Raw genomic sequence first — 27801 nt, forward strand, 5'->3', positions numbered from 1 at the left:
ACGCAGTCTGGAAGCCTTGATATTTCTTTCAGGTCGCTCTCGTTTTTAGGTACTGCCACATTTCTTGCCTGTGGTTGACGGGCCTGTTCTATTTGAGCGTTGACGGGCCCGGTCAGTTTCTTGAGTTCCTCCATTATTTGTTCCATTTTTATGATTTATTACTTATTGAACAGTATTAAATGTTCTTAAAAATTTTACCCAAATTCGGAAATTCGAATTTTAAATTTTAATTTGGTTTTTTATTTGAATTTTTAATTAAATAGTAATTTTCCTTCAATGACTTTAGTTTTTGAATTATTATTACAATGAGCAAATTCCTAATTTTTTGGAACTTATTTAATGTGATGCGTAAATTTCCTTCAGTTAAGTTTTTTATTTTAATACCATACGAAAAACGATTAACAGAAAAGAAACGTGGTTCATCTCGAGTCCTGGTGAGTTAATCTAGTAGCGGTTGAGTTGCTGAATCCTTTTTGGACGTAGACTTTGAGACTCACAATTTTCGCGATTAAACACGTTGGGCGCCAGTTATTAAACTACGTTCACTCGATTTTAAAAAAAAATAAAATTTATTTCACACAATTACAATTATTACTTAAAAAATAGATTCTAAATTTAATCGAGATTCTAATTAACAGTTTGATTAATGCTACTGTTATTAACATCAAATTAAGACTTATCCAATATCTTAAAATATAATGGTATTCATACTAGTTAAAATTAACTTCATTTCCGGTCTCGTGCAAAATTGTAGACCTCACTTCAGCACTTTTGATGGGAACGATAATTTCATAATTTCTTCATGGTTAAGAATGTTCAATTGCAGACGCTGTACCAACAATTTACATGTGAACAGAAATTAGTATTGTACCAAAGATGTAATTCGATGCCTCATGAAAATGTTACTTGACACCGTAATAACTTTAATATTATTTATTTATTTATTAACAATAAAATCTAAGAGCCCCAACTCCTTTTGGGTTTCCTTGGGCTCAGCTTTACAATGCAAAAATTACAACTTTAATATTATTACTGTTCTTATTGTTATTATTATTATTATTATTATTGTTATTATTATTATTATTATTTTTATTATTGTTATTATTTTATTATTATTATTGTTATTATTATGATTCTTATTCGTCGCTATTATATTTAGTTGGAGTTGCTTTTTTTCGAAGCACAATGCCAACTTTTATCAATAAAATTTTAATGCCCGCAACTTTTTGATCTATAATCATGGCGAAAAAATTATTTTGATTTCCCGTATTTATATTTTATATCTTTGAATGCAAATATTTATTGATTACATATCAAATACGTAAACATATGTATATTTTGTTTCATTTTTGTTAAAAAAATAATTATTAAAAGCAGAATAGATATATTATATATATATATAGCTAGTTCTCAGGTGTCAAAAAGTACGGGTACCACTAGAGGGTCTAGAGACATGGGACAAAAGGCATTAGATAGGGTTTTGCCTCTAGGGTCCCAGAAAAATCTGACATTTGAACTTTTTAGCCCCGAAATAGCTCTATTTTAAAATTTTCTGAAAAAATTTTTGTATAACAAAAGCACGTTTTTCTTTTATACTTTATATTACTATAAACGCAAACCAACAAATAAATAATACTTTTTATTATTGGAAACACAAACCGAGAACGAGAAATAAATAATGTTCGAAAATATAGTGATCTCACATATGTATTTTAAGTTCCAAAAATCGAAATAAACTTAAATAAATGTCAGCTTTTATGAGACATCAGATGTTTTGTGGCATCTGAATATTAATGCTTCATTTGTTATTGTTTTGGATATTATGTTTTGTAAGCAAGCTTTAAAAAATATACCTACAGAATATATGTATGTACGTATGTAATCCATTCATATGTAAATGCATATATTTGAATAAAATTATTATTTTGTTTTTGCCTACAGCTTTTCTTTATTTGAAAAATTACATTCATATGTACATACTTATATTTGAATACAATTATTATATTTTTGCCTAAACCTTTTCTTTATTTGAAAAACTTATTTCTGTATGTTCACCAGCAGTTTTAAAAAAATAGATATACATTCATAATTATGTATATTTGTGTTTAAAATTTTATTTCTAATTTTTGAACAAAAAATTTTAAAATGTTCAATTCTAATACATTCATGTACATACATATATTTGAATAAATATATTATTTTATTTATGCCTAAACCTTTTGTTTATTTGAAAATTTTTTTTCTATATATTACCCCCATGACTTAATAATTATGTTTTTCTATATGCCAAACCACAGTTTGGAATATTATTCAATTCATATAGAAAGCTTAAAAAAAATTAGTTAGGAAGCTTTAGAAAAAATATACATACATGTTTATGCACTTAACTATTATAACAATATTTTTTTGGAAATTTTCTTTAAAGTTTTATAATAATATTTATCTGTTATATATTAAAAAAAATAGAACAAAAATTTTAAACAAAATAAAAAAAATTTTTTTTAAATAATCAAAAAAAAGGAAAATACTACAACCATCCAGGTAAGCATTGATCCAATAACCTTCTGGCTTTCAGACCCCCCCGCTACCCACTAGGCTACGCAGTACCTTGAATTTCCCTTTATAATTCTATATTTTGTTCATATTTCGTATAACTCTCCAAAAACCATCATATTTTACATTATAAATATATATAGTTACTTCTCAGGTGTCAAAAAGTACGGGTACTTCTAGAAGGGCTAGAGACATAGGACAAAAGGAATTAGATAGGGTTTTGCCTCTAGGGTCCCAAAAAAGCATTAATTCTACCCGCCCTCCCCCTTCACCCTCTCCCAAAATACTTGGCAACCGTTTTTTACAAAATGTTACTACATCCTGTAGGGGTAATTTTTTATTTACTTTTTGTGGTATAAATATTGTATGTAAATTCATATTTGGAAGTGTGAGTTATAACAAAAAGTGATTACTTTCTTAACAAAATTGTACAGTTTTAATAAAATATACACTGTTTTATAATAAGTATGTACGTGCGCATTTAGTTATGTATTCTTTTCGTGATCTACTGCAAAATGTATTAGTAAGCAAAACATATGTAAGTGTACATTAAACTTCTTGACAATATATTTTTAAGGCAAAATTTTATAAGAAAATGTTATTCTATTGCATTAAAATTTTTACAAATAGGGTATTTTCAAAAAAATATTTAGAACGGAAACTCGCTGATATTGATTTGTAAGGGAGAAGCTTTTTTAATTTCGTTTTAAACAAAAATAAAATTATCAATAAATTATCAATAAAAAAAAGTTCATCTAGGAAATCGCATTTTTCAGGGTTCGAACCTGGGACTTTTTGCATAGACATCGTTTTCTATACACATAACACTATACACGTTAGCATTGGTGTTAACTCATTCTACAGTCATGCGTTTTATTCGCCTGTATTGTAAACTCCAAATACATACATGCATGCATTTTAGGAGCGAATTATTTTATGCGTATACAGTAATTTTATCGCTTAGAGTGCTTATTGTAAAAGGTATTTTACAATTTTATGCGACATATTATTTGTTTAATTATGTATTTTTTGGTAATTATTTTTCAGAACTTTTCTTATTTTAAGTTTTATCGTATTAATTATTAAGACAAAACGTATATATATATTACGGGTGTGTTTTTTAAGAAATAAAGTAAACTTAAAATATCTCAGCCAAAGCATGGAACACAGTTTCAAAACTACAGGCATAATACTTGCAAGGCTTGCAATGCAAACACACAGGACTAGTTTTTTATAAAGTTCGAAGTAAGAGTAATATATTTATTTTATAGTATATTGCTTGCTCTTTCTAGTAACATCATATGGCTTGTGAGAGTTTTCGTAGCTCTCATACTAGTTTTGGTATGAGAGTTATATGCTTTAAAAACTCTTTTAGTTTTGGTATGAGAGTTAATATGCCTTAAAAACTCTAGTAATTCCGCTTTACGAATACCTTAACCACGGTAGTCTGCAATACTTGATCGATGGTGTACAAAATATAGGCAGATAACGTCGAGTGCTAGGCAGGGTTCTATCTTGGAGCCGGACTTGTGGAGCATTATGTATGACAGCCTACTGTAGTCGGTGACGCCAAGTAATACTCAACTAGTTGGCTATGCGGACGACATCGCAGCCGTTATCATGACACGCACAACGAAGACGCAGAAATTAGACTACAAAAAACAATGAGGATGGTAAGCACATGGATGTGGCAACATGGCTTGGAAATGGCTACTGCCAAAACAGAGATGGTCATGATAACGGAACGTTGGATGCAGACTATAGTACCGATGCAATTTGAGTTCGATATAGTTGAGACAAAGTCGGCAGTAAATATTTGGGAGTTATATTGGATACAAGATTTACCTTCTGGCAAAAAATTCAAAGTGTTTCAGAGAGAACAGCGAAGACTATCAACCGGCTCAACATGCTGATGGCAAATGTTGGCAGACCAAAACCAAATAAAAGGAGACCTATCATGTCAACGGCGCAATCTGTATTATTATATGGAGCGGGAACATGGGCCGATGCCCTTCGAGTAGAAAAATATCGAAAGCGCATAGCGGCGGTACAAAGCTCAAGAGCTCTCCGTGTCGCGTGCTCCTATCGAGCGGTTTCGGAGCGATAGATTTGCTGGAAATGGAAAGAAAAATATATACCAGAAGAAACGCGAAATTAGAAGAGAACAGGCGGTTGTCGTGGAAAGGTATCGAACGATACAAGCATGGGCGGAATGCTGGGGAGGCGATGTACGGAGCAGATGGATAGCAAGGCTTATACCCGATCTGCAACGATGGCTTCCACGGAAGCATGGAGAAGTAAATTACTACGTGACGCAATTTCTGTCGGATCACGGTTATTTTCGTGCTTATTTATTTGTAGATGGGAAGGATGCTATGCCCGGAATGTAGATTTTGCCGGGCGGCGTAGGACACCGAGTATCACACATTTTTCCAGTGTGATATAATGGCTGTAGAAAAGGGGCTTTTATTAAAACTTCCTTGAGAAGATGATCGAGAGTGAAGAAAAGTGGAACGCGGTATGTTTCTAAAGAGGAAAAAGGATTTACATTACGAAGATGATGCAGAGAGCAACGAAAACTAATTAGAACATCGACATTAGAATAATTGACATGAACACAACACGGGAGATATAAAATTGGGAATTCAAGTAAGGGGATGGCACAACCTGAAGTAATGCGAAGAGCAGTTCCGAGTTGGAGCCACCGTGACACAGAGTCAGGTGGTTTTTGTGAGTAGCCCTGGGGCTTCCGGCACGGGGTGGATGGGGGAGTCTCACAGTATTTTGGAGAACGGCCGCCAAAATCTCCATAAAGGATTTTCAACCCTCTCGCAAAAGAAAACAAATAAAAAAAATTAATGTTATTACTATTATATTATTATTATTATTATTATTATTATTGTTATTGTTATTATGATTATTTTTATTATTATTATTATTATTGCTATGATTATTATTATTATTGTTATTATAAAAATTATTATTATTATTATTATTATTATTATTATTATTATTATTACTATTATTATTTTTATTATTATTATTATTATTATTACTGTAACACAATGTTATCAACTATTAGGTTATATAATGAAGCAACTTTATATTAATAGACTGAACCTTTGCTACGGGTCGATTTCCCAATTGTGATTTGACAATTTAATATTTCAATTTAGATTACTAAAACAATTAACTAATAAATTTTTTGGTAATATTTGTCGGAAGCGAAAGTTTCACTAAGGGCCAATTTCACGTTTTTAACCATTTCTGAAGAACTAATTTGTTGAATTTCTTGAAATTTATTATTTGGGCTTTATCTGCTTATTCTTGATAAACTTCAAAAGAAGTTCGACTAGCACAAAGTTAACCTCTACTAAAAACCAAATGACCATTTTTCTAGGTAAGCTAATGAAGAGTTGATAATTTTGTGGAACACTTAACGAGAAAATATATTTTCCGGACGGTAATATTCTGCAATTTTTAAGGAAAATTGAAACAGTAATATTGAAGATTCGAATTATTTAAATTATTTCTGTGTAAATATTTCGATTTATTCGATTTACTTCAAATTTTTCTGTGTGAATTTCTATTCTAAGAGTATATCTACACACACTAATATTCTAAGATATTCTTCAAATTTGCAATTTTCAAAGTATAAAAGAAAATAAATAAGTTTTATCATAAGTTACAAATCAGCTAAATTTATTGACAATTTTACAGATATATGTTGTTGAAAACACTTTAATCAAAAAGAAAGAAGCCATTTTGACAGGAATTCAAATGCTATGTAAAATTAATTATTATAAAATCAATTACATTATAATAACTATACCTAGCGGCATTTCATACTACACTGTTACACTAAGCAATTAGAAGTTTTCCTCCTTCAAAAGATAAAAAAAGATCCTTATCAAAAGATAAAAAAAAAAGAAAGCATATTAGCATAGATAGCGTTTTCGTAGGATGGTGCGAGAACATAATTTTAAGATATTATTTTAGTTATAAAAATGGTCGCTACAGGCCACAGTTTTGCAGAAGCTCGTTTATTTCACGAAAGCATAGAAACGTGGAGTGAAAGTATTATATGTTTGGTAAAGATCTTATGGCTGTTTATGCAGCTTTTAAAAATTTTATATCTACCAAGAAAGTATGGCTTCCTGGTTATTCAAACAAGAAGACCATTTTATGTTTTTATTTTATTAATTTATTTTTAAATTAACATTTCATTTATTAAATTATTATTATCACATTTTACTTATTTTAGTTATTAATTCATTTATAATTATTATTTTATATACAACTTATTTTTAATAGTTCAAGTTAAAACACTTATAATTATTTTTATTAAACTTAAAGAACACATGCTTATTTTAAATCAACTTAACTGCACTGTGACCATTTATCGAGTAAGAATATAAGTATAGAATTTCAAATCATTATATAATATGTATATATAATGAGAGAAAAATGAATTTTACAGTAAATTCATTTTTCGAAATTAGACTAAATTACTAATGTGTAAGTGAATCATTATGTAGGTAATTTAAATATACATAATTAAGCCAAGTTTAAGAGAGTATGATAATATTCAAGAAAGTGTTTTTCAATCATTTAAAAATCAAGCCAGGAGTGTAGAACCTTTTGTGAGAAAGATCTCAACATCATACTCCCCCGAGATTTAACGCATTTAAAATGAGATAAAAAAATTTAATATGATTCGAATTAAAAATTGTAGTATGAAATATGAAAATTACAAGTAAAAAAAAAAAATGATAAAGGTAAGAAAAAATTATCTATCTCCAAGAATTATTTAAACTCAACGTGGCGTGGACCCTTGTGACTATTTGATTCTGACGCCAAAATGCTAAAGGCAGGCTTCAAACGGTCAATTGAAATAGAGGAATGCGTCCGTTAATATCTATCACAAAATGTTTTCTAAATCTTCTAATGACTTTGAATGATCCGTCATAAGGAGGTGTTAATCCCGTTTTTACTTTATCAACCCGAACGAAAACGTGTTGACAATTGTGTAAATCTTTTGGAATGAAAACTTTTTGTTCTGCTTCTCTCGGTGCCGCTGGAATTAGATTACGCATAGTTTCGCGAAGCCGCGTTATAACAGTGTCGCAGTCGTTAACATTTGGTTTTTCGTCGACAAAAATCTCACCAGGTAAACGGAGATTTTTTCCGTATACTATTTCTGCCGGAGAGCATCCTAAATCCCTGATACGGTAAGCCTCAGGCCATCGCGAAAAACGATTGACAATTGTTAAGATGTATGAATTGCCACAGGAAATCGGTAAAGGGCCTACTAGATCCATATGGATATGCTCGAATCGGCCCGAAGGTAGGTCAAATTTCCCGAATTGTGATTTTGTGTGTCGTTGAATTTTTGATCTTTGGCAAGCTAAACAAGCTCTAGTCCATTTCGCGACGTCAACATTCATCCTAGGCCAAAAATACTTATCCGTTGCAAGCTTACGCGAAGCGTGAATTCCTGGATGAGAAAACTATGTAAGTGTTCGAAAATACTGCGACGCAAAGGGCTTGGAATGTAAGGGCGATATCGTGAGGTAGAGACCTCGCAATACACGTCCAAACCAGGAAGCGAAACTTTCTGAAGTTTGAAGCTCGGTGACGAGTCAGAGAGAAGGGTTTTTAACTCCTCGTCAGTCTCCTGAGTTTTGGAAACCTTTCCAAGATCGACAATGAATTTGCCGGGAGAAGAATCCAAACTATCTATTCGCGATAAACCATCAGCGACAACGTTATCACTACCACGAATGTGACGTATATCAGTCGTGAACTGCGAAATATAATCTAAGTGTCTGGCTGGCCGCGGGCTTCGCTCGGTTTTGGTAAAAAGAGCCGTTGTTAAAGGTTTGTGGTCGGTAAGTATTGAAAATTCACGTCCTTCTGCGAAATACCGAAAATGTTTTATAGCTAAATAAATAGCAAGTAACTCGCGATCAAAAGCTGAGTATTTTTGCTCGGCGGGGGTGAGTTTTCTCGAAAAAAACGAGAGTGGTTCGCAGTTGTCATCACGCTGCTGCTGCAAAACAGCGCCGACGGCAATATTAGAAGCATCCGTAGCGATACTAAATGTTCCATTCGAAAGTGGGTGTGCCAAAAGAGAGATCTTGGCAAGAGCGTCCTTAACTGCCATAAACGCGTCATTGAGATTTTCAGGCCAACTAAAGTTTTTGGTAGTTTTTGGCCTCCTAAGTAACCAAGAGAGATGAGTGTAAATAGGACAAAGTAATCTAGCAAGATCGGGTATGAATCGATGGTAATAGTTAACCATCCCTATAAAGCGTTGTATTTGGCGAACAGAATTAGGTACCGGAAAGTTAACTATGGCGTCTACGCGATCCTGTGAAGGAAATATACTAGCACTAGAAATCTTGTGACTCAAGAAATCCAATTTTGAAACACCAAAAACGCACTTAGAACTGTTAATCTTAATATCATATTCAGACAGACGTTTAAAAAGGATTTGCAGGTGTTGCTTATGCTCGGATGGAGTAGAACTGGCGACCAAAATGTCGTCGATATATACAAATAGGAAATCGAGACCGCGACTGACCTCGTCCATAAATCGTTGGAAGGTTTGAGTTATTGCCGTTTTATGCATGTCGTCTTGGGAAACAGGGATCAAGTGATATGCCCTAACAAGATCGATTTTTGAAAAGATACGCTTGCCAAATTAATTCATGGAAAAGTTTTGAATGTGAGGAATAGGGTAACGATCTGGCACCGTGACAGCGTCCAGACGCCGGTAATCGCCACACGGCCGCCAATCGACGTTATTTTTCTTCCTAACCATATGGAGTGGCGACGAAATGGATGACGAAGAAGGTCTACATATCCCAATGCTGACCATATATTCGAATTCTGTTTTAGCCGTTTTATGACGCACTGAATCAAGTCTACGTGGAGAGGAAAAAGGAAGTTGTCCCTTGGTTACGATGTGATGAACGATCGAATGTTTAACAGGTGCGGAATAATCTGAATCCTGAGTAAGGGTTGGATATTTTTTAAGAATTTCGCCGTATTCACTTTCCACGACGTAATGCAAAGGTGTAACAACGTCAACTTTAGCCTGCGAAACCTCAACCGACATATTTGTGCTTGGATCTACCTATCTCTTGTTCTTAAGATCGACCAATAGCCCGAAATGTTCCAAAAAATCTGCCCCTATTATAGGTCTACCTACTGACGCGATGATAAAAGCGTGTGAAAATTGCCTGCGCAATCCGATGTTTAGTTGAAGTAGTTTAGTACCGTAAGTTTGTATAGGAGTGCCGTTTGCAGCAGAAAGCAAGAAGTCCGAAGACCGATTTTTACATCCAATGTTTTCCCGATTCGGTATAACGGAGATGTCAGCGCCCGTGTCGACAAGAAATAAAATGTCGTTGTTAACGTCTCTTACGAATAAGCGGCGTGAAGAGTAATTCCCGTTATTAGCCGCGACAATAACGGGGCGTTTTAGTTTGGGGAGTTCGTTTTTGTGGAAGCGTTCGCCCTATGAAAGGATGCGGAAAATGTACATCGTCCTACACATTTCAGCGCGTCGCGCCCGAATTTTTTGTGGTACCAACACAAGGGTTGCCCAGAGGCGGACCTATTTCGACTGGAATTCCGATTTCTAGAACGACTTCGAAAAGTTGATCCCGTATTGAGTTTTATTAACATTTCTTCAATCCTCGACAAACGGTTTTCTAAATTAGATGTAGTGTCAGTGAGCTGACACTAAACTGGAGAGCTATCGCACATATTCGCGTTGTTCGTTCTCGAAACTGCATTTAAAAGCGCGGATTGAGAAGCCTCATATATTTTATCTGCTAAAGAAGTGAGCTCATTCATAGGCTTATCACACACGGCCAGTAAGGTGATGTAAATATTGCGCGGTAAACGACGAAGCCACAAGTTTCTGATAATACTTTCATTAAATGAGGTACCCGCTAGCATCCGCATGGACCTAAAGACTTCGGATGGCCTACGATCACCGATATCTTCTCGATCCAGGAGAGACTCCAATTTTTTAATTTCGGAGAGTGAATGTCTTTCTATGAGAGCCCCTTTTAGAGTTTCATATGGCTGCGGACTTGGTGGATTATTTAAAATATCGACCACGGAATCTAGTGTATCTGGAGATAATGCAGACACAGTTAAACAGTATTTGGTATCACTACTGGTTATTCTATAAACCAAAAATTGCGCCTCTGCTTGAATGAACCAGGTCGCCGGATTGGCAGACCAAAATGGGGGTAAACGAACGCGCACAGAGTCTACTTCGTATTTTATCTCGGTCGCAGGACTGAAAGGGTTTGAGTCTACATTTGTTTCTTCCTCCAAAGCACTAGGATTCGCCCGAAAAAGGTCGGAAGTCGGAGGCATTAAAGGATTTGTAAAATGGGTCTGTTTGATAGGCATTTCCTCGTCGTTCAGCATATTCAAATTGATTGTATAAGGTAGAAGATTTAAAACAAAGGAAAATTTGTATCAAATTAAAATGAAATGTTTAAATGGAAAAAAAAATTTTCGGAACGGTAATCTAAACTACGGAAAGGTTAAAAAAAAAAAATTGAAGAATTTTCAATTGAACTTTGATATTAAATAAATATTTTTAATACTTCTAAAAATACACGAATTGTACTAATAGGACACTTAATAGGTTGGTAAGTGTATCAAATGTTAAAATATTTAAATTGAAATCAAAAAATTTAATAGTATCGACGCAGAAATAGCTATTGCGAATTCAACAATCTCCTCAAAATAATTTCATAAAAATATATGAATCCTCGAATCATAAACTTAAAAAAAAATTTTAAAATGGGAAGAAAAACTTGGTTTAATTTAATATTATTTTCATTTAAAATTCGTTAATTAAATTAGCGTTCAATAAAAAATGGTTTTACTGTATTCACCGAAAAATAAAAAAATAAATATATGGTCACTTGTTTAATTTAATATTATTTTAATTTAAAATTCTTTAATTAAATTAACGTTAAATAAAAAATGGTTTTACTGTAATCACCAAAAATAAAAAAAAATAAATGAATGATCACTTCAGGTAAAAAAAAAAAAAAAATATATCAATATGAAAGGTCACAATGCACTTAAATTTTACAATGTATATGTGCATACCCCAATGTACATATATGCGTGTTAAATTTGAAAAATTAAGTTTCAATATATCGATATTAAAAAAAATTTAAAATTCATTAAATACAATTCCTATATATGCATATGTAAGTATGTACTTACATGGGAATATGTAAAAAAATTTTTAAAGATGTAATTTATATTTAATAATGTATTTTTTATTTTCTTAGATATTGTTAGAAAATTAATATTAAAAATTTTTAAATTTTTAGAAGTTAAAATTATAATGTATATGTTATTTTAAAACTTATTTAATTAATTAAAATAATATTTGTATCACTAATTAAAAAAATTAATTAACAAACCGAAAATTATAATTGAAAAATTATGATTGTATGTCTTTATGATGCTAGGTAAACGTCTTTTTGACCTAGGTGTATTTTTGAGAAAAATTTTTTTTTTCTAAATAAACAAACATACATACAAATGTTAAAGAAAATAATATATTTTTAATATATTCTAAACGTTGCAAAATTTTAACTGAAATATATTATATGCAATATACATAATTCGATATCAAAATCATATTAAAATCATATTAAAATTTAATATATTAAATACGATATATTTTATGTTCTGTATTTATGTATGTATGCTGTGATAAAAATATTTTTATTCTATCATTAATATTTATTAATAATAGTTTAGTCTCTAAAATAGTAAAAAAAATGTTTGAATTAATTTAAGTTTAAGTTTAATTAAAAAGAAAAAAATGTAATGATTTCGGTTGGTTAATTAGTAAATTATTAAGTTTACTTACTATGTAATTATTTGAAATTTTAATTTTTAATCTTAATTTTTGAAACACAAAAACTTTTTTTTTAAAAATGTATTTTAATTATTCTTTTTTTAAAAATTAGAAATGTAAAAAAATAAGGAAATTGATAGAACTTATCTTTATTGATGATGCTTTCTGGTTGATGAAGTGATGGATGAGTATTGATGATGTTGATTCCGCATTAAAATGTTGATGAATGATTAGTTGAACGCAATTGAATAGTTGAATGGTTGAATGTACAATTGTTTGATTGAAGTTGAAACTGTGAATGTATGATGCAAGTGTCTAAGTTGAAATAATATGTGATTGGATGATTTTGTATGATTGTGATGATGTTGAGAATTCTAACATTAATTTTAACTGCATGTGAAGCACAGCAATGTATGTCCAATAAAAATTTTTGAAATTTTTGATCGCTGAGTTGTTATAGCTGTTTGTTTTCAGCATAAGAAAAATCCAATTTTTGAAAAACTTCATGCATATATATAGTTCCAATATATATATACACAATATTTTTATGTTAACACAACATTAAAATTAAGTTTAATAATTATATGATGATTATGTTTTTTTGTGTTGTAATTGTTTTATTTATAAATTTTATATTAACGTTTTGATTACTATTAATATTAGTGAACTTTTATTTTAATTACAAAATTTTATTGTAATTCATTTAAATTTTTTTTGAATGTTTAATAAAACATATATTACAATTTTAGTTTTAATAAAAACTTTTAACACATTGTTCAGTAGGGGTCAAGACCATTTAAATTCTGAAACAAGAAGACCATTTTATGTTTTTATTTTATTAATTTATTTTTAAAATTAACATTTCATTTATTAAATTATTATTATCACATTTTACTTATTTTAGTTATTAATTCATTTATAATTATTATTTTATATACAACTTATTTTTAATAGTTCAAGTTAAAACACTTATAATTATTTTTATTAAACTAAAAGAACACATGCTTATTTTAAATCAACTTAACTGCACTGTGACCATTTATCGAGTAAGAATATAAGTATAGAATTTCAAATCATTTATACATATTATAATGAGAGAAAAATGAATTTTACAGTAAATTCATTTTTCGAAATTGAACTAAATTACTAATGTGTAAGTGAATCATTATGTAGGTAATTTAAATATACATAATTAAGCCAAATTTAAGAGAGTATGATAAAATTAAGTTTTTCAATAATTTAAAAATCAAGACAGGAGTGTAGAACCTTTTGTGAGAAAGATCTCAACAAAAGAAGCTAGAAAGACGGAGATTTAAATGATATAGAAAAAAATTACATATGAAGTAGCAATGGTAGATGAAATATTGACTGGTAAAAGCATTTTTCTGTATAATTTTCTATGTGAAAGAAAAGAAATGAAACCTTCCTGTGCTTCTTTTCTGACTTGTGATGGCGGTGCCAGGTTAATCATCCACTGATGAGTCCCTACGCAATGATGTAGATTTATCTGGGTGATACGAGCTCAAGTGACCTGATCGTTTTAAGGCATCTTTCCACTTGATTAACAGCCAACATTTGCGGCATTTTTGGGTTGTCATCTTGAAGTAATCTTGATTGATGTTTGGTTGCACATCTATTTATTTCTCCTTTGACTGTACGAATATTTAGATCTTGATCCAGAGCATCATTGCTTACGTACCATGGAGCATTAACTATACTTCGCCGGACTTGGTTTTGAAAAGTCTGAATAATCTCAATATAGCTGTCTTTGATTCACCCCCATAGTTGTGTACCGTAGATCCATACTAGTTTAAGAACCTGGTTATATATTAATAATTTATTATATGTACACTAAGCTCAGATTGTCTCCCAAGCAACCAATACATATTTCTCAACTTTAAATTCAGCTCTGTTTTTTTTTTCATATACTTAATTTTCATTTTTTGTCGAAGTGGTAACCTCATTCAGAGAGAGCTGTAGTTTGCTAGCAGCTTACTCATCAGATTTGCCTGTTGCCAATATGTCTGTGTCATCTGCAAACGGATTCGTAACGTTATGAATTAAAGAACAAAAAAAAAGAAATGGAAAGAGAATGAATGATGAAAATACTAAAACAATAAGAATAATAAGAATCAAACGGAAACTTATACAAAAGATTTTTTTGTTTTTAGGGATATTGTAAAATTGTTATCAAATTTCATTTGCTTAACATAATATGTAACAGGCATAAAATTTATTTCATGATAAATATGAAATGGCGTTATGCAATTTTTTTTTTGATAACTTTGCCAAACTTTTATATAGGGTTCTGATGATAGTCGAACAATTGCTAAAAAATGTACAAAATAAGGAACAAACGACACACTAATGGCGTGAATGTAACTCAATAAATTTGAATGAAATGGCTACCACAATTAAAGGAAACGATAAGGGGGGTGAAATAAATAACCAAACTAAACAGAAATGACGACTATATTGAACGTGTCTCTAAAGTCACGAAAATTATATCAATCATTCAGCTTGTACATGACTTAAAAGGAATGTTGGAACACACTTATAACACAGAAGGTAGAAAGAATGGGCAAGGTGAGACATAGAGACAAATATGGTGAACAAGGAAAATTTACGTTTTTAGGATTTTGCATGTTGATTATTTGGAAAAAGAAACAAAAAAAATATTTAGTGGTTGTAGTTGATGCGTTCACAAGATTTATGAATTTATTTTCTATAAGTATTATAGACTCGCGTATATTAATTAGTTCTTTGACCAAATACTTTCATAATTTCGTGTACTAGGTAAAATCACATTTGACGGGGGATCTTATTTAATTCCAAATTTTCTCATCATCAATGAAAAATGTAAAGCTTATATCAAATAAGTAAGAGCTTTTTAAATTTTCAATATGAAGTAACTGATATTAAAGATTCGAAATTCGAGCACCTTTCTGTCGTGTTTATTTCAAACGCTATTTATCAAGAAATATCAATTGAGGGCAATTGTCTTATCAGCATGCCCGAATATAGTATTGTGATATGTAGTTTTTCCTAAAATTTGAAATCACTTGAAAAAAAACCAAGTGCATATGAAAAGATATCAAGATATCAATTTCTCTTTCTTAATTTCTTTTTAAAATTTCGCAATATTGTATAATGTTTTAACTTTAATTTGAAACAAGGTAATTATAATTGAAACAACAACACTAATAACTACGAATAACTATGAAATATTTCTATGAAATTAAGAGATATGAATGAATAATATACCTACATACATATAATGCAGCACACTAAAACCATAGCAAAACAAGTAAAAAGTTTCAGTCGGTATGAACCGATTGAATTATACCCTGCACCTTTCGTTGTTGTATAGCAACTACTCAAACCTGTGAAACCATTCTATAGAAATTTCAAGGATATGTCTGACAGGTACGCTAACCTGTCAAGAAATTCAACTAAAACTTAAGAAATATATCTGACTTATAATTGGACATATGACTGCCAAATTTCAAGAATCTGACTTTATTATTTTGCCGAATATAAAAAAATTTTTTTTATAGTTGTATGACAGCCACCCGAACCGGTGCAGCTATTCTATTAAAATTTTTAAGCATGTGTAGAATATGATTGGGCAAAAATTTTGTATACCAAATTTTATATTGATACCTTTATTAGTTTTTGAAATATTTAAAAAAACTCTTTGAGTTGTACGGCAGCTACCCGAACCCGTTCTCCGAATTAGTCCAATTACAATAGGGTTTGTCATTGGCACAAAAGAAACTACTTGTGAAAGTTTGGTGCCGATTGCGTTATTCGTTTTTGAGCTATCGTGCGATCGGACGGACGGACGGACATGTCTAAATCAGCGCAGAATTTTACGCTGAGCAAGAATATATATATATATATGTCCATACCGAAGACGACTCCTTCAAGTGGTTACAAGCTCCATGTCTCCATACCAAAGTGAATATACCCTTCACGAAGTGCATAAAAAGTAGTTAGTATTCTTAGGAATTTTAAATAAACATAAATTGTTTTATGTTTTTAATTGTTTCCGAATTGGTCCGTGAATATTTATTTATTTATTTCATTTACTGGCCATAACCCTTACAGATGTCAGCTTACAAACTAAAATTCATACAATGTTATTTATCTTTAATAACAATTCGTTCAATTAAATGTTTATGATATTGATTTATTTATTGATTTTAAACTTCCATTTCCGATATTTATACAATTTTAAATAATCAATTCGACCACAAAACAAATTGAATTTTACAAATAAATTATCGTCAACAGATTATATATTTAAAAAATCCAAATAATCAAACCAATCCAAAAATAATCAAACCAATGGTTTGTATTGTAGCACTTTTCCATTCAACAATTAGTGAAAATACTGATTTTAAATACAGTTTATTCCTATCACACTACTAAAATTATTTTCATTCATATACAAAACTACTTTTAGGATTGCATATATTTAGGATGAACGATTTATGCAGTCTTTAAAATAAAGCAAAAATTAATATAAAGAGGGGTTAACATAATGCTCGATTTTAAGGTTTAATTGAGAGAGTTAAGAAAAATAATTATTTTTTTTAATGTCATGGAATTTACCGTTAGCTTTTTGCGTTTATAGAAATTTGAAAAAGCTTGCGGTTTTGGAAATATAAAACGTCAAAAATTCAAATTTTACAAATTTCAAGAGACGATAAATTGAGAGGGGGTGGAGATGGAAAAAATTTTTCTTCTAACGAAATAAACTTTTTACTAATGTTTAAAAACCCCTAAAATTTCAAGCTTCTACAGGCTGGGGTCTAGAAGAAAAACGACATTAAAAATTTGGAAAAAACGGACTTTAGATAACGGAAAATTTGACCGGCCATTTTGTTTTTCTAAAGTTTAACTATAGTATACCGCGCTAGGGGAAGCAAGCCGCTACCTTTTTGCGTTTGCCAAATTTCAAAAATGCTGATGGTTTCATTGCAACAAATATTTAAAAGAGACCATTTTTAGGGTTTTGGAGGGGTATAACTTCTAGAGGGAGGGAGATAGGTGAAAATTTTGTTTTACGGAAATAAGTTTCAAGTTAAGATTTATGTACGTATTAAATTTCAGCTGTCTTCAAGGGTGTAGAAGTTTTGTAAACAGACACACGGCCAGTCGGAGGGACGGAAGGACGGATGGACGGACGGACGGACGAACGGACAGAGTGAAACTAATAAGCACTTTTTTTCAAAAAATTTTTGAAAAAGTGCTAAAAATGAAAATTTTCCATAGTGTAAAATAAAAATTTCGTTTTAAATTAATTACAATTACTCACTTTAACGTTATAATTGTATGGCTTGATAGTTAAACTTTTCAAATTTAAATTTAAAATTTTCTTTTCAATTAAATGAAATGATTTAATTTTAAATTAATTATTTTAAACTATTTGAAAAATAACCTAAAATATTGAAAATGTATTTCAAAATACAGGGTATCTCGTAACAAAGTGTACTGCTATATGCCAATGTATAGGCCTTCGTCAACAAGTTCGAAGTTACAGTGGGCTAAAATCAATTTAGACTGATTTTTTTACTGTTTGAAATTTAGAGTATAACTCCGGGATTGTGTAAGACAGGTTCGCTAACAAATATAATTTGGAAACCTCAGAGTAAGGACTTTCTAACCAACACCTACATTGGTTATAATCTACATTAGTTATGAAAATGGGGATTAATCGTCCTTTAAGTATCAGTCATTGCTACTAATTTAATCAAACTACTATACTATCATTTTCAATCCAGCTAACTTTTGTAAAAGCTTTTGTATAAAGTTAAAGGAAAATCTGCTGATTATTTTCTTAAAAAAAGGCAAACTTGAGATGCTGATCTACACAAACCCTTATTGTGTGCGATGCGGTCGGTTAAAAGAAGCAGACAATAATTTTTAACAAAAATATGTTACTTTGGTTCTAACATAATTATTTCCGCACATGTCATGTGAAAGTATTTAAATGAGTACAAATCACAGTTGAAATAGTAGGAACGCATTACATATTTGTAACAGTATTTATGCATAATAAACTACTCTGATTGCGCAACTTAGTTGGGATTTTATATACAGTAATTTTATCAATTATTGAATTGATTTAATTTTATTAATTTTATCAATAAGGGAAGTTAATTGTAGTATTTTTACAAAAGACAGATTACATGTTTTATTTACTATTCATCAAATAATATTCTTTGAGTTGAAAAAAAAGAGTTTGAACGCTCACCATAGAATTGTATAAGTAAATATAAATTAAGAACAATACCGCGTCGGTAGGACAGTTTCTTAATGTTGTTTTCTACATAAAGACAGTTTTAAATTCCTCGTCTTATCCACTTTCAATTATTAGAAAAATTCAACATGTAAAATAAAAAAATTTAAATTTTGTATTAAGATATTATTAGATACGCTGAGTTCCTATGAGGTGGATTATGTAATTCTTGATGAAGGATAGATTGAAAATAGAATTTTTCTAATTAATCATAGATAAATGAAACTTGGCAATCGTGTGTCCAATTATGGGTCAGATATATTCCCGAAAATTTTCTCTAATTGCTTGACAGGTTCGAGTAGCTCCCATACAAGTCCAGAAGAAACTTGGCAGTTGTGTGTCAAATTATAGATCAGATATATTTGTGAAATTTAAGTGGATTTGCTTAACAGGTTCGGTTACTTGCCGTACAACTCTAAAAGTTAATTGCAAATATTTGGAAAAATAATGAAGTCCAGTTATGGCCGGACAAATCCGTGAAGATTTTATAGAATAGTTCCACAGGCTCGAGTAATTGCTATAAACAATGAGAAGGGGAGAGTATAATTCAATTTGCTTATACCGACTGAAACGTTTTTACTTGTTTTGAACTCACTTCGCTATTCAAGTATTTTAAACGTTTTTGACTTAATACACATTTAATTTTCAAACATTTTTTTAGTCCAACACAAAAAACCTATGTTATATTATTTTACAGGTGGGTCATAGAATACCAAGATTTTCTCTGATTAATTGGGGTATTTGCGTACCAGCAAGTTGTTCACCTGAGGATATCAAATATTCTTTATCTACCTATTTGAAAAATTTTACAAAGTCAATGAATTTTGATTTTGATGTTAGAATTCAGAAATCAATGTGCCACAACAACGATCCTGCAGATTGGAATTTTTCGTTTGTATTTGTGACGTAAGTAATTATTTTTTTAATTATTTCTTTTATACTGCACGTAAAATTTTGTATATATACATATACATAAAATATAAACAATAGGATATTTTTAATTTACTGAATTTTTATTTAAAAAGAACAATATGAGAGCTAAGGAGAGTGATAGTAAAACAGAAATAAAGAAAAATAGCACCTGCAAAGCACTTAATAATACTGGGAATAAATTTAATTTAGTTTGTAACACTGTAAAGAATAATAAAATATTGGATAATAAAATATTGGATAATAGTAATATTAATAATAGCTGTACTAACACTAATGATACAAATAAAGAGAGCACAAAAGCAATGAAATATACTAATTGGGTTAAAGTTAAAAAATAAAAAATGAAAACAAAAACATTAACAAAACTTTTTAGATTCTTTTAATCCACCAATTGTTAAAATAGCAAACTAACCAACAGATGATGTTTCTTATGACAAAAATAAGGTGTTGGTGTAGTTTTTAATGACCAAGAGGGCTTGTCAACTACTTGTCAAGAACTATATACTATAAGTACCGCAAAAATATTAGAATTTTCCAAGAGAAGTAACACAAGATCTCAAAGCATATAGACGGCCTATTGATAATAGGAATATAAAGTATCTACAAAAAAATCTGATGTGGTCAGCACATTGCCGACCGTAATGTTTGTGGTATAGTTAAGTGAAAGTGGTACAGAATATTATAAAAATGCCCGTTAAGTACTTCTTTCGTATTTTTAGGGCATTAATAAGCTTATAGTTAACATAAATAGAAAAAGGAAAATTTGTAGTAGAGTTTTGCCGAATTCCCTGAAATGCTCGCCAGTTAGTTTTGATAACAACCAGAACTAAAATATGAAATTTCAAGAAATTTCATCAATTCGTTTCGTAGATATGGTAAAAAAAGTAAAATCGACCCTCAGATCAGTTTCCGAGCCCTGATCTTTCAAGAAATTTTTTTTTTCATTGTTTTAATACGAAGAATTTAAATATTAAATCTTAATGAAATCGTTTGATTACGCAAAAATGTATATTTGGCCCGTAGTAAACGCCCAGTTGCTGAAGCCTGATTTCTTCCTAATCCTATATATGAAATTTCAAGTAAATCTGTTGGATATATAATAATATCTTCATAGTGATCAAAAATGTAAAACAGGCCTAAAATAGTTGAAATAAACTTGCTTATAAAATTTCATCAAAATTGGTTCTTGTGAACTAGAGAAACACTGAATTGAACTTGAGAAACAGACGTGCAACCCAGACAGACAGACCGACAGGTTACCAAGAAGTGCGTTCCCACAGAAAACTCGATGTGCACAATTTGTTGCCATCACGTAATCCATCTTATTGTATACACAATGGCAATCCAGCAGCACTTCTTGTAATGGAAAGCACACACGATTAGTTTATATTATGGCAGTATTGGTTATATACTATTTTCAAAACAGGCGCTATTTATAACCCGTTGTGCATTGTGATTTCAAAAGGAATGAAGTCCCAATTTTTTTATTTATTCTTCAAATTTAATTTCCCTGTTTCTTTTAATTGTAATATCTCATTATTATTCTTCGTAAAATAACATAACTGTACTGAATATGTTAGTTAATTTCAGGGTTAGGCTAAGCATGTATTTTATTCTATTAATAAATCAGTCATAAGCTTATACTAAACGTATGAGCATTATTTATGATAATTGAAAATACAATATATGGTGACTAACGGAAAAAAGGAAAATAAAACAAAAAGAACAAATGAATTTTTTTAAAAACTTAAAAAAAAAATAATATATTAAATTTTAACAAGAATTAAAAATTAAAAAATGAAAATAAAAATTAAAAAACAAATCTAACGTGGTCAGCACATAGCCGACCGCAATGTTTTTACCTTATTTAGTGAAACCGTTACAGGAGATTATGAAAATGCATTTTGAATACTGGCTTTCAATTTTAAGGAAGTTAGCAAGCTTATAGCTAACATACCTGGAAATGTGTATATTTGGCTCTGCAATGAGATAAAAAAATTACAAGTAAATTAAGAAATAAAATAAAAGATGCGCAGGCAATTGTCCGAGCCAATATTTAAACTCGGTTGCGAACATTTAAGGGAAAATTACCTGACACAATGCGTTTAATAATTTTTACTCGCAACCCAGCCTCGCTAGAAGATGCTTTTCAAGTCCTCCATGAAGCACTGCTTTTCTGCTTTTATGTGAAAAATTAAGATAAGCGAGCTTTGGGTAGGTTGTGAATTTTGAAAATAGATATAGAAAATTGGGTGCTAGCTGTATTATTAATATTGTCGCTATATGGTCTCTTTCATTAATTTCAGCGTTATTATTATTATTGCTATCGAGATTTATGTCAGTATTACTATCACTATTATTATTATTATTGTTATCATTATTATTTTCAATGTTATAGATATTGTTATTATTATTACTATTATCGCTGTTATCATTATTATTATTATTATTATTATTATTATTATTATTATTATTATTATTATTATTATTATTATTATTATTATTATCATTATTATTTTTATTATTACTGTTGTAATTATTATTATTATTATTATTATTATTATTATTATTATTATTATTATTATTATTATTATTATTATTATTATTAATTATTATTATTATCATTATTACTATTGTTATAATTACAATCGCTCTTATTATAATAATAGTTATTTTTTTGATTAAAGTTAATTTTATTGTTACAATAAGTATTAGTACTGTTACTACTCGTATAATTCTTATTATCTTTATTTTTTTTTCATAATTATTATTATTGTTACTTTTATTATTATTATTATTACTATTATTGTTAAAATTTTTTATTTTACCAACCAAAATCATAACGGATTAAGGAGAGGGTCTCATGAGTCTAAATTTTCAAAATTTTCTGAAAAATGAAGGTATATACATTTACTTTGTAACACCCAATAATAAAATTATAATAAACACCCAACGCAGATATTGAAAGATTTCATAACACATTGAATCTTCGGAATGAACGAGGCTCCAATAATAAAATATAATGGGGCTATTCCCTCGTCGAGTGTACGAAGATCTATCGATGTCCTTAATGAAACAATTACCCCAGATCAATACCAGACCATTCATAATATATTAATTAGAGTAAAATTAATTTCAATAAATAAATTTAATCCTAAAAGGGAAAAGCAAAAACCTTTAGGTAAATAGTACTAAAGCTTAATAGAGCAGCCAAATTACAACCCTATCACAAAAAGGTAGATATTACCCATTTTAGTTTGAAATTTTTATTTATTTATTTATTTATTTATGTTTAGCTCAAACATTTCACATAACTTAAATTAAGGAATGCATGTACAGATAAATATTTTTTAGACAGAACAAATTTTTGACTTAAAAATTAGATTTAAAAATTATACAAAATAAAACTTATTAGTATTAATACTCCATTAAATATGAATATAAACTATGAAAAACTAAAACAAGAATTTGTTAAAATAAAGAAAAGGGTTATACTTAACTATAATACTAGCTGAAAAATGAATAACATATCCGAAACATCAGGTCTTTTGCCCAGTGTGGGTAGGTCAATTAATTTGAGCCTGTGTTCATAAGGTGGAAGAATGATGGGGTCTTCCCAAGGAAGAAGGCGCAGTGCGAACCTCAAAAAACTTTTTTGAATAGACTCAATCTTATTAATATGTATAAAGTAATAGAGTGACCATACTTGCGAAGCATGTTCAAGATGAGGAAGGATCAGGTATGCGTAGAGCGATTTTAGGAAATAAGGATCATTAAACTCCTTTGACTAGCGTTTAATGAATCCTAACATCGAGCTTTATTTGCATGTGATATAATTGTAGTGGTTTATATATGATAACTTGCTGTCGAAGTAAACACCCAGCTTTATTATTGACTCAACTCGACTAAGTGCTTGGTCATTCACAGTATAGCTTGTAAGAAGTGGCCGTCTTTTTTAAGATTTTTAGGTTATTACTTGAATACCACCCGTTGAAGCGGTTCAAATCATTCTGAAAATACATCGCATCATTTGCACAGCTTATTTTTTCGAAAATTTTCATGTCATTCATTAACATGGAAACAACGTCATTAATTGAAATTATGAACAGCAGTGCACCTAAGTGACTACCCTGGGGTACACCAGAATTAGACGAAAGAGGCGAAGGAATTGCTGAACCAAAGAGGACTCTGTAAGTTCTACCAGAGAGATATGACTTTAGATATGGCTAAGAAGCTGTCAGGGAATTCTAAGAGTTTTAATTTTAAAATAATAACGTAACGTGGTACCATGTCAAAGGCTTTGCTTGTCAAAGTATTTTCCATATTATTTGAGAAAACTGTCATGGCTTCCACTAGGTTAGTCACCGTGACTTTCTTTTTCAAGAAGCCATGCTGACGCCCACTAATGTATGTCATACAATGGAAATAAATGTTGTCATATATGATCAACTCAAAAACCTAAGGAATTTTTGACAGTTTAGCTATAGGGCGGTAGTTTGACACGTCATTCTTATTGTTTTTTTTATGGATTGGCCTAATGAAAGCTTCCTTCCACACGGAAGGAATAATTCCCGAAGAATAAGACTTATTCAAAATTACGGTTAAGATGGGCGCCAGAGAAGAGCAGCACCTAAAATAATCTCAGGAACTCCATCTGGTCCAAGAGTGACCAAATTTGTAAAGGTAGTTTTAGGATAGTCATCAACGTGCCGAAAGTCGCTAACATCTAATTGAAAAGATGAAAAAGAGTAAAATTCGGTAAAAAGTTACGAGAAAGTTTGTAAACTTCAAGAAGGTTGAATAACTATCCTTTTTCCTCTTATGGTTTATGAACTGCCAAAAAACTTTGGGATTACATATTAAGTTATCCGAAGTTTTATAAAAATAGTAGTCGTAACATTCTTTTGCTGCTAATTTAAATTAATCATACGACAATCGGAAATTATTATATTCCATGTCACCTTTAGTGCAGAGATATTTGCTTATTCTTTTTAATGCGAAGTACTCTTGTGAAAACCATGGAGTGCCAAGGCCAGTATCTTAAGTTTTCAACACTGGAATAAAAAATTCATATGCAGCAAAAATGATTTCATAAAACTTACCCGTCATAGGCTCAATATCAGTAAAGTTAAATACTGAATAGAAGTCGTAAGTAGAAAAGAAATCATTTAGCAATGAGAAAATCATTTAGCAATGCTTTTAAAATCAAAACGATACAAAAGGGGCTCGTCAATAGATGGTTGGTCGTCAATGCAATAAAAGAAAGATCTCGGAGGATAATAGATGTCAACGTTAACCAACGGATCCAGGAAGTTATAGGTTATAATAAAACAATTATACCAATTGGAGGTAAAGACAAGATCCAGTTGCTTCGATTGGTGGTTTGTTATTGAGGATATTTGTTGCAAATTATTTAGATAAAAGTTATCTATAAAAGACAACTCCAACTCACTAGAACAATTAATTGAAATCAAAAATGGTTCCTCATCATGAGTCATCCACTTAATTTTGGCGAGATTAAAATCTCCGAAAACAAAATCCTCATCCTTCGGGTTAAGAGAATTGCATACATAATCAATTGCCGAAGAAAATTTTGCGTATAACTTGTTACTTGAGTTAGACGGTATATATAAATTGACTAAGAAAAGCGTTAGTCTCCCTTTGATGTGTGTCTCTCCAAGACAAGTCCATGTCGGTCCTTTCTAAAAACAGAAAATGAAGAACTGAATAATTCAAGATTATTGATGGAGGTGGACAACTAAGTTTTCGTTAGAACATAAATTAAGAAGATAAGAGTTAAACAGTACGGTGTTAGTTTTAGTCCTTAGTCCACGAACATTTTGATAGTACAAAGAAAACTGTTTCACAGCCCTTGTCATACTTTTTCCGAAACCAGTTAATTGGACCAAATTATTGTTCTAACACAAACTACTTCAACCATCTAGACGATTGCGCTGAGGTCGTCGGAAAAAAAAACTTTTTGTTGCTTCTCTCATCCTCTGCAGATAATTAATCCATTTGCTTTTCATATGTAAATGTTTGTAAATCTTTATCAATACTGGCGGCAGATATATCTAAAGTGTCATGAAATTTTTTGAATAAGTTATATAAAATAGTATTGTCAGAGGAAAAGCCCTCTTTTTCAATAAAAACCTTAACACCTAGTCTAGTTTTACCATCGTGGTGGACTTTCTCCGCCGAGTTGTGAAGTTATGCCAAGTACAATTTAACATTCTCATATACAGTCCGATCTCTGAAGCGAGATAGTACATAAGTACTATCGCCATTTTCAACGGAGCTTTTTCTCATACGAACGATCGGAGGAGTTAGCGGATCTACAAAGTTAGTAGGCGAATGTGTTTGCAATAAGCGAGCTTTGGGTAGGTTGTGAATTTTGAATATAGATATAGAAAATTGGGTGTTAGCTGTATTATTAATATTGTCGCTATATGGTCTCTTTCATTAACTTCAGCGTTATTATTATTATTGCTACCGAGATTTATGTCAGTATTACTATCATTATTATTATTATTATTGTTATTATTATTATTATCATTATTACTATTGTTATAATTATAATCGCTATTATTATAATAATAGTTATTTTTTTTGATTAAAGTTAATTTTATTGTTACAATAAGTATTAGTACTGTTACTACTCGTATAATTCTTATTATCTTTATTTTTTTTTTAATAATTATTATTATTGTTACTTTTATTATTACTATTATTACTATTATTGTTAAAATTTTTTGTTTTACCTTTTTTATTACTGTTATTGTTCGCTGCAAGTTCATTGTTGCGGGAAAGAACCTGTCTAGTATGCTTGCCTATGCGATGGGAATCAGTGCTGGGGGAGTTTTCAAAATTGTTAGCATTTTGGAAACGAACCTGTTTCTATTATTATTAAGTGGGTTAGCAAGTATGGACTTAAGTTTAGAGTGCATTGAAGCATTAGCTTTCTCGTAGACAACACCACTCCCAATTGAGTCATAATCCCTAACATACTGAATCACCGCACCCAAATGCCAAAACTTAAGATCAATTATGTCATCAGCTATGGGAGAAGGTACTGTAATTTTGGAAGATATCAGCTGAGGTTACATTATCGCGCTTGAATTTACTAATTAATAACAACTTAAGGCTATTTGCTGTGCTGGTCACTGGGAATCTTGAAAAAAATAGGTTCGAACACCGAGACGAGGAGTTGAAGGAAGGCTTGGAAAATCTGAGCAATTAGTGCAAGATTTTTGATTAGTGAAAATCATTTTAAAGTGAATAAAGAATCTTTACCACGCTATGTTAATGAATTTAAAAGAAAACTGAAATTTAAAAGTTAATATTAATTATTATTACGAACATTATTTATTTGATATATTTTTCTTTTAAGTACCTTAAAACTTTTACTTGTCCTTACCGCTTTTTACCTTGACATTGTCGGAAATTGAATTCTATACTAATGGGTAATGGTTATCTTCTTTTCGAAAAATCTGAAGTAAAAATAATCCATATTTATAAACGAATAATGCAATAAACCTTTCCTCATGAAGAAAGTATTAACAAAATAGAATTTAACATCATCCAGTTGCATGAACAAACCTTTATATCTAATTTTCTACTTCATAATTAAAAGCAATTAAAGGAAGATTTCAATATCATCATACCACATCATGTTGCAAAAAAAGGTTTATTAAGTATGGGCGGGAATGGTTTACGTTTTATATGGATAATAATGATTGAAAAGAAAATCAAAAACACTTTTATCTTATTGAAAAGAATAACGCTCTAATTAAAAATAATTTAAATGATCAAGCTTCTACAAATAAATAAATTTCAGATCAGTTTAAAATCGAATTTACAATGAAATTGATAGATCGTAAATAAAATTAATGAAGATATAAACGAAAATTCAAGTTTATTCACTAAACAAATTTCTGATAATAAAGAAATTATTCCTACAAATTGGAAATTTTATCAACAAATATCATAACACAAGAACGAATTAAAGATCAATACATTACATTTGAAATGTTACCTTTTATTAAAAATTGTGTTCTTTTTAAAGAAAATACTATTATTTTTGTTTTGTCAA

At 30.2% G+C, this 27801-nt stretch overlaps 1 protein-coding gene across 1 annotated transcript in view; it reads left to right on the plus strand.

The window, feature by feature from the left end:
• The window catches only part of LOC129616896 (nose resistant to fluoxetine protein 6-like), a 108490-nt gene that overhangs the window by 58078 nt on the left and 22611 nt on the right, over nucleotides 1–27801 (plus strand). The window contains exon 4 of the mRNA XM_055532403.1: nucleotides 19474–19682. Coding sequence (XP_055388378.1) covers nucleotides 19474–19682 — 209 coding nt within the window. The remainder of the gene's footprint in view (nucleotides 1–19473; nucleotides 19683–27801) is intronic.

Source organism: Condylostylus longicornis, unplaced genomic scaffold (assembly GCF_029603195.1).
Source record: "Condylostylus longicornis isolate FDR11 unplaced genomic scaffold, ASM2960319v2 ptg000319l, whole genome shotgun sequence".
Lineage (NCBI taxonomy): Eukaryota > Metazoa > Arthropoda > Insecta > Diptera > Dolichopodidae > Condylostylus > Condylostylus longicornis.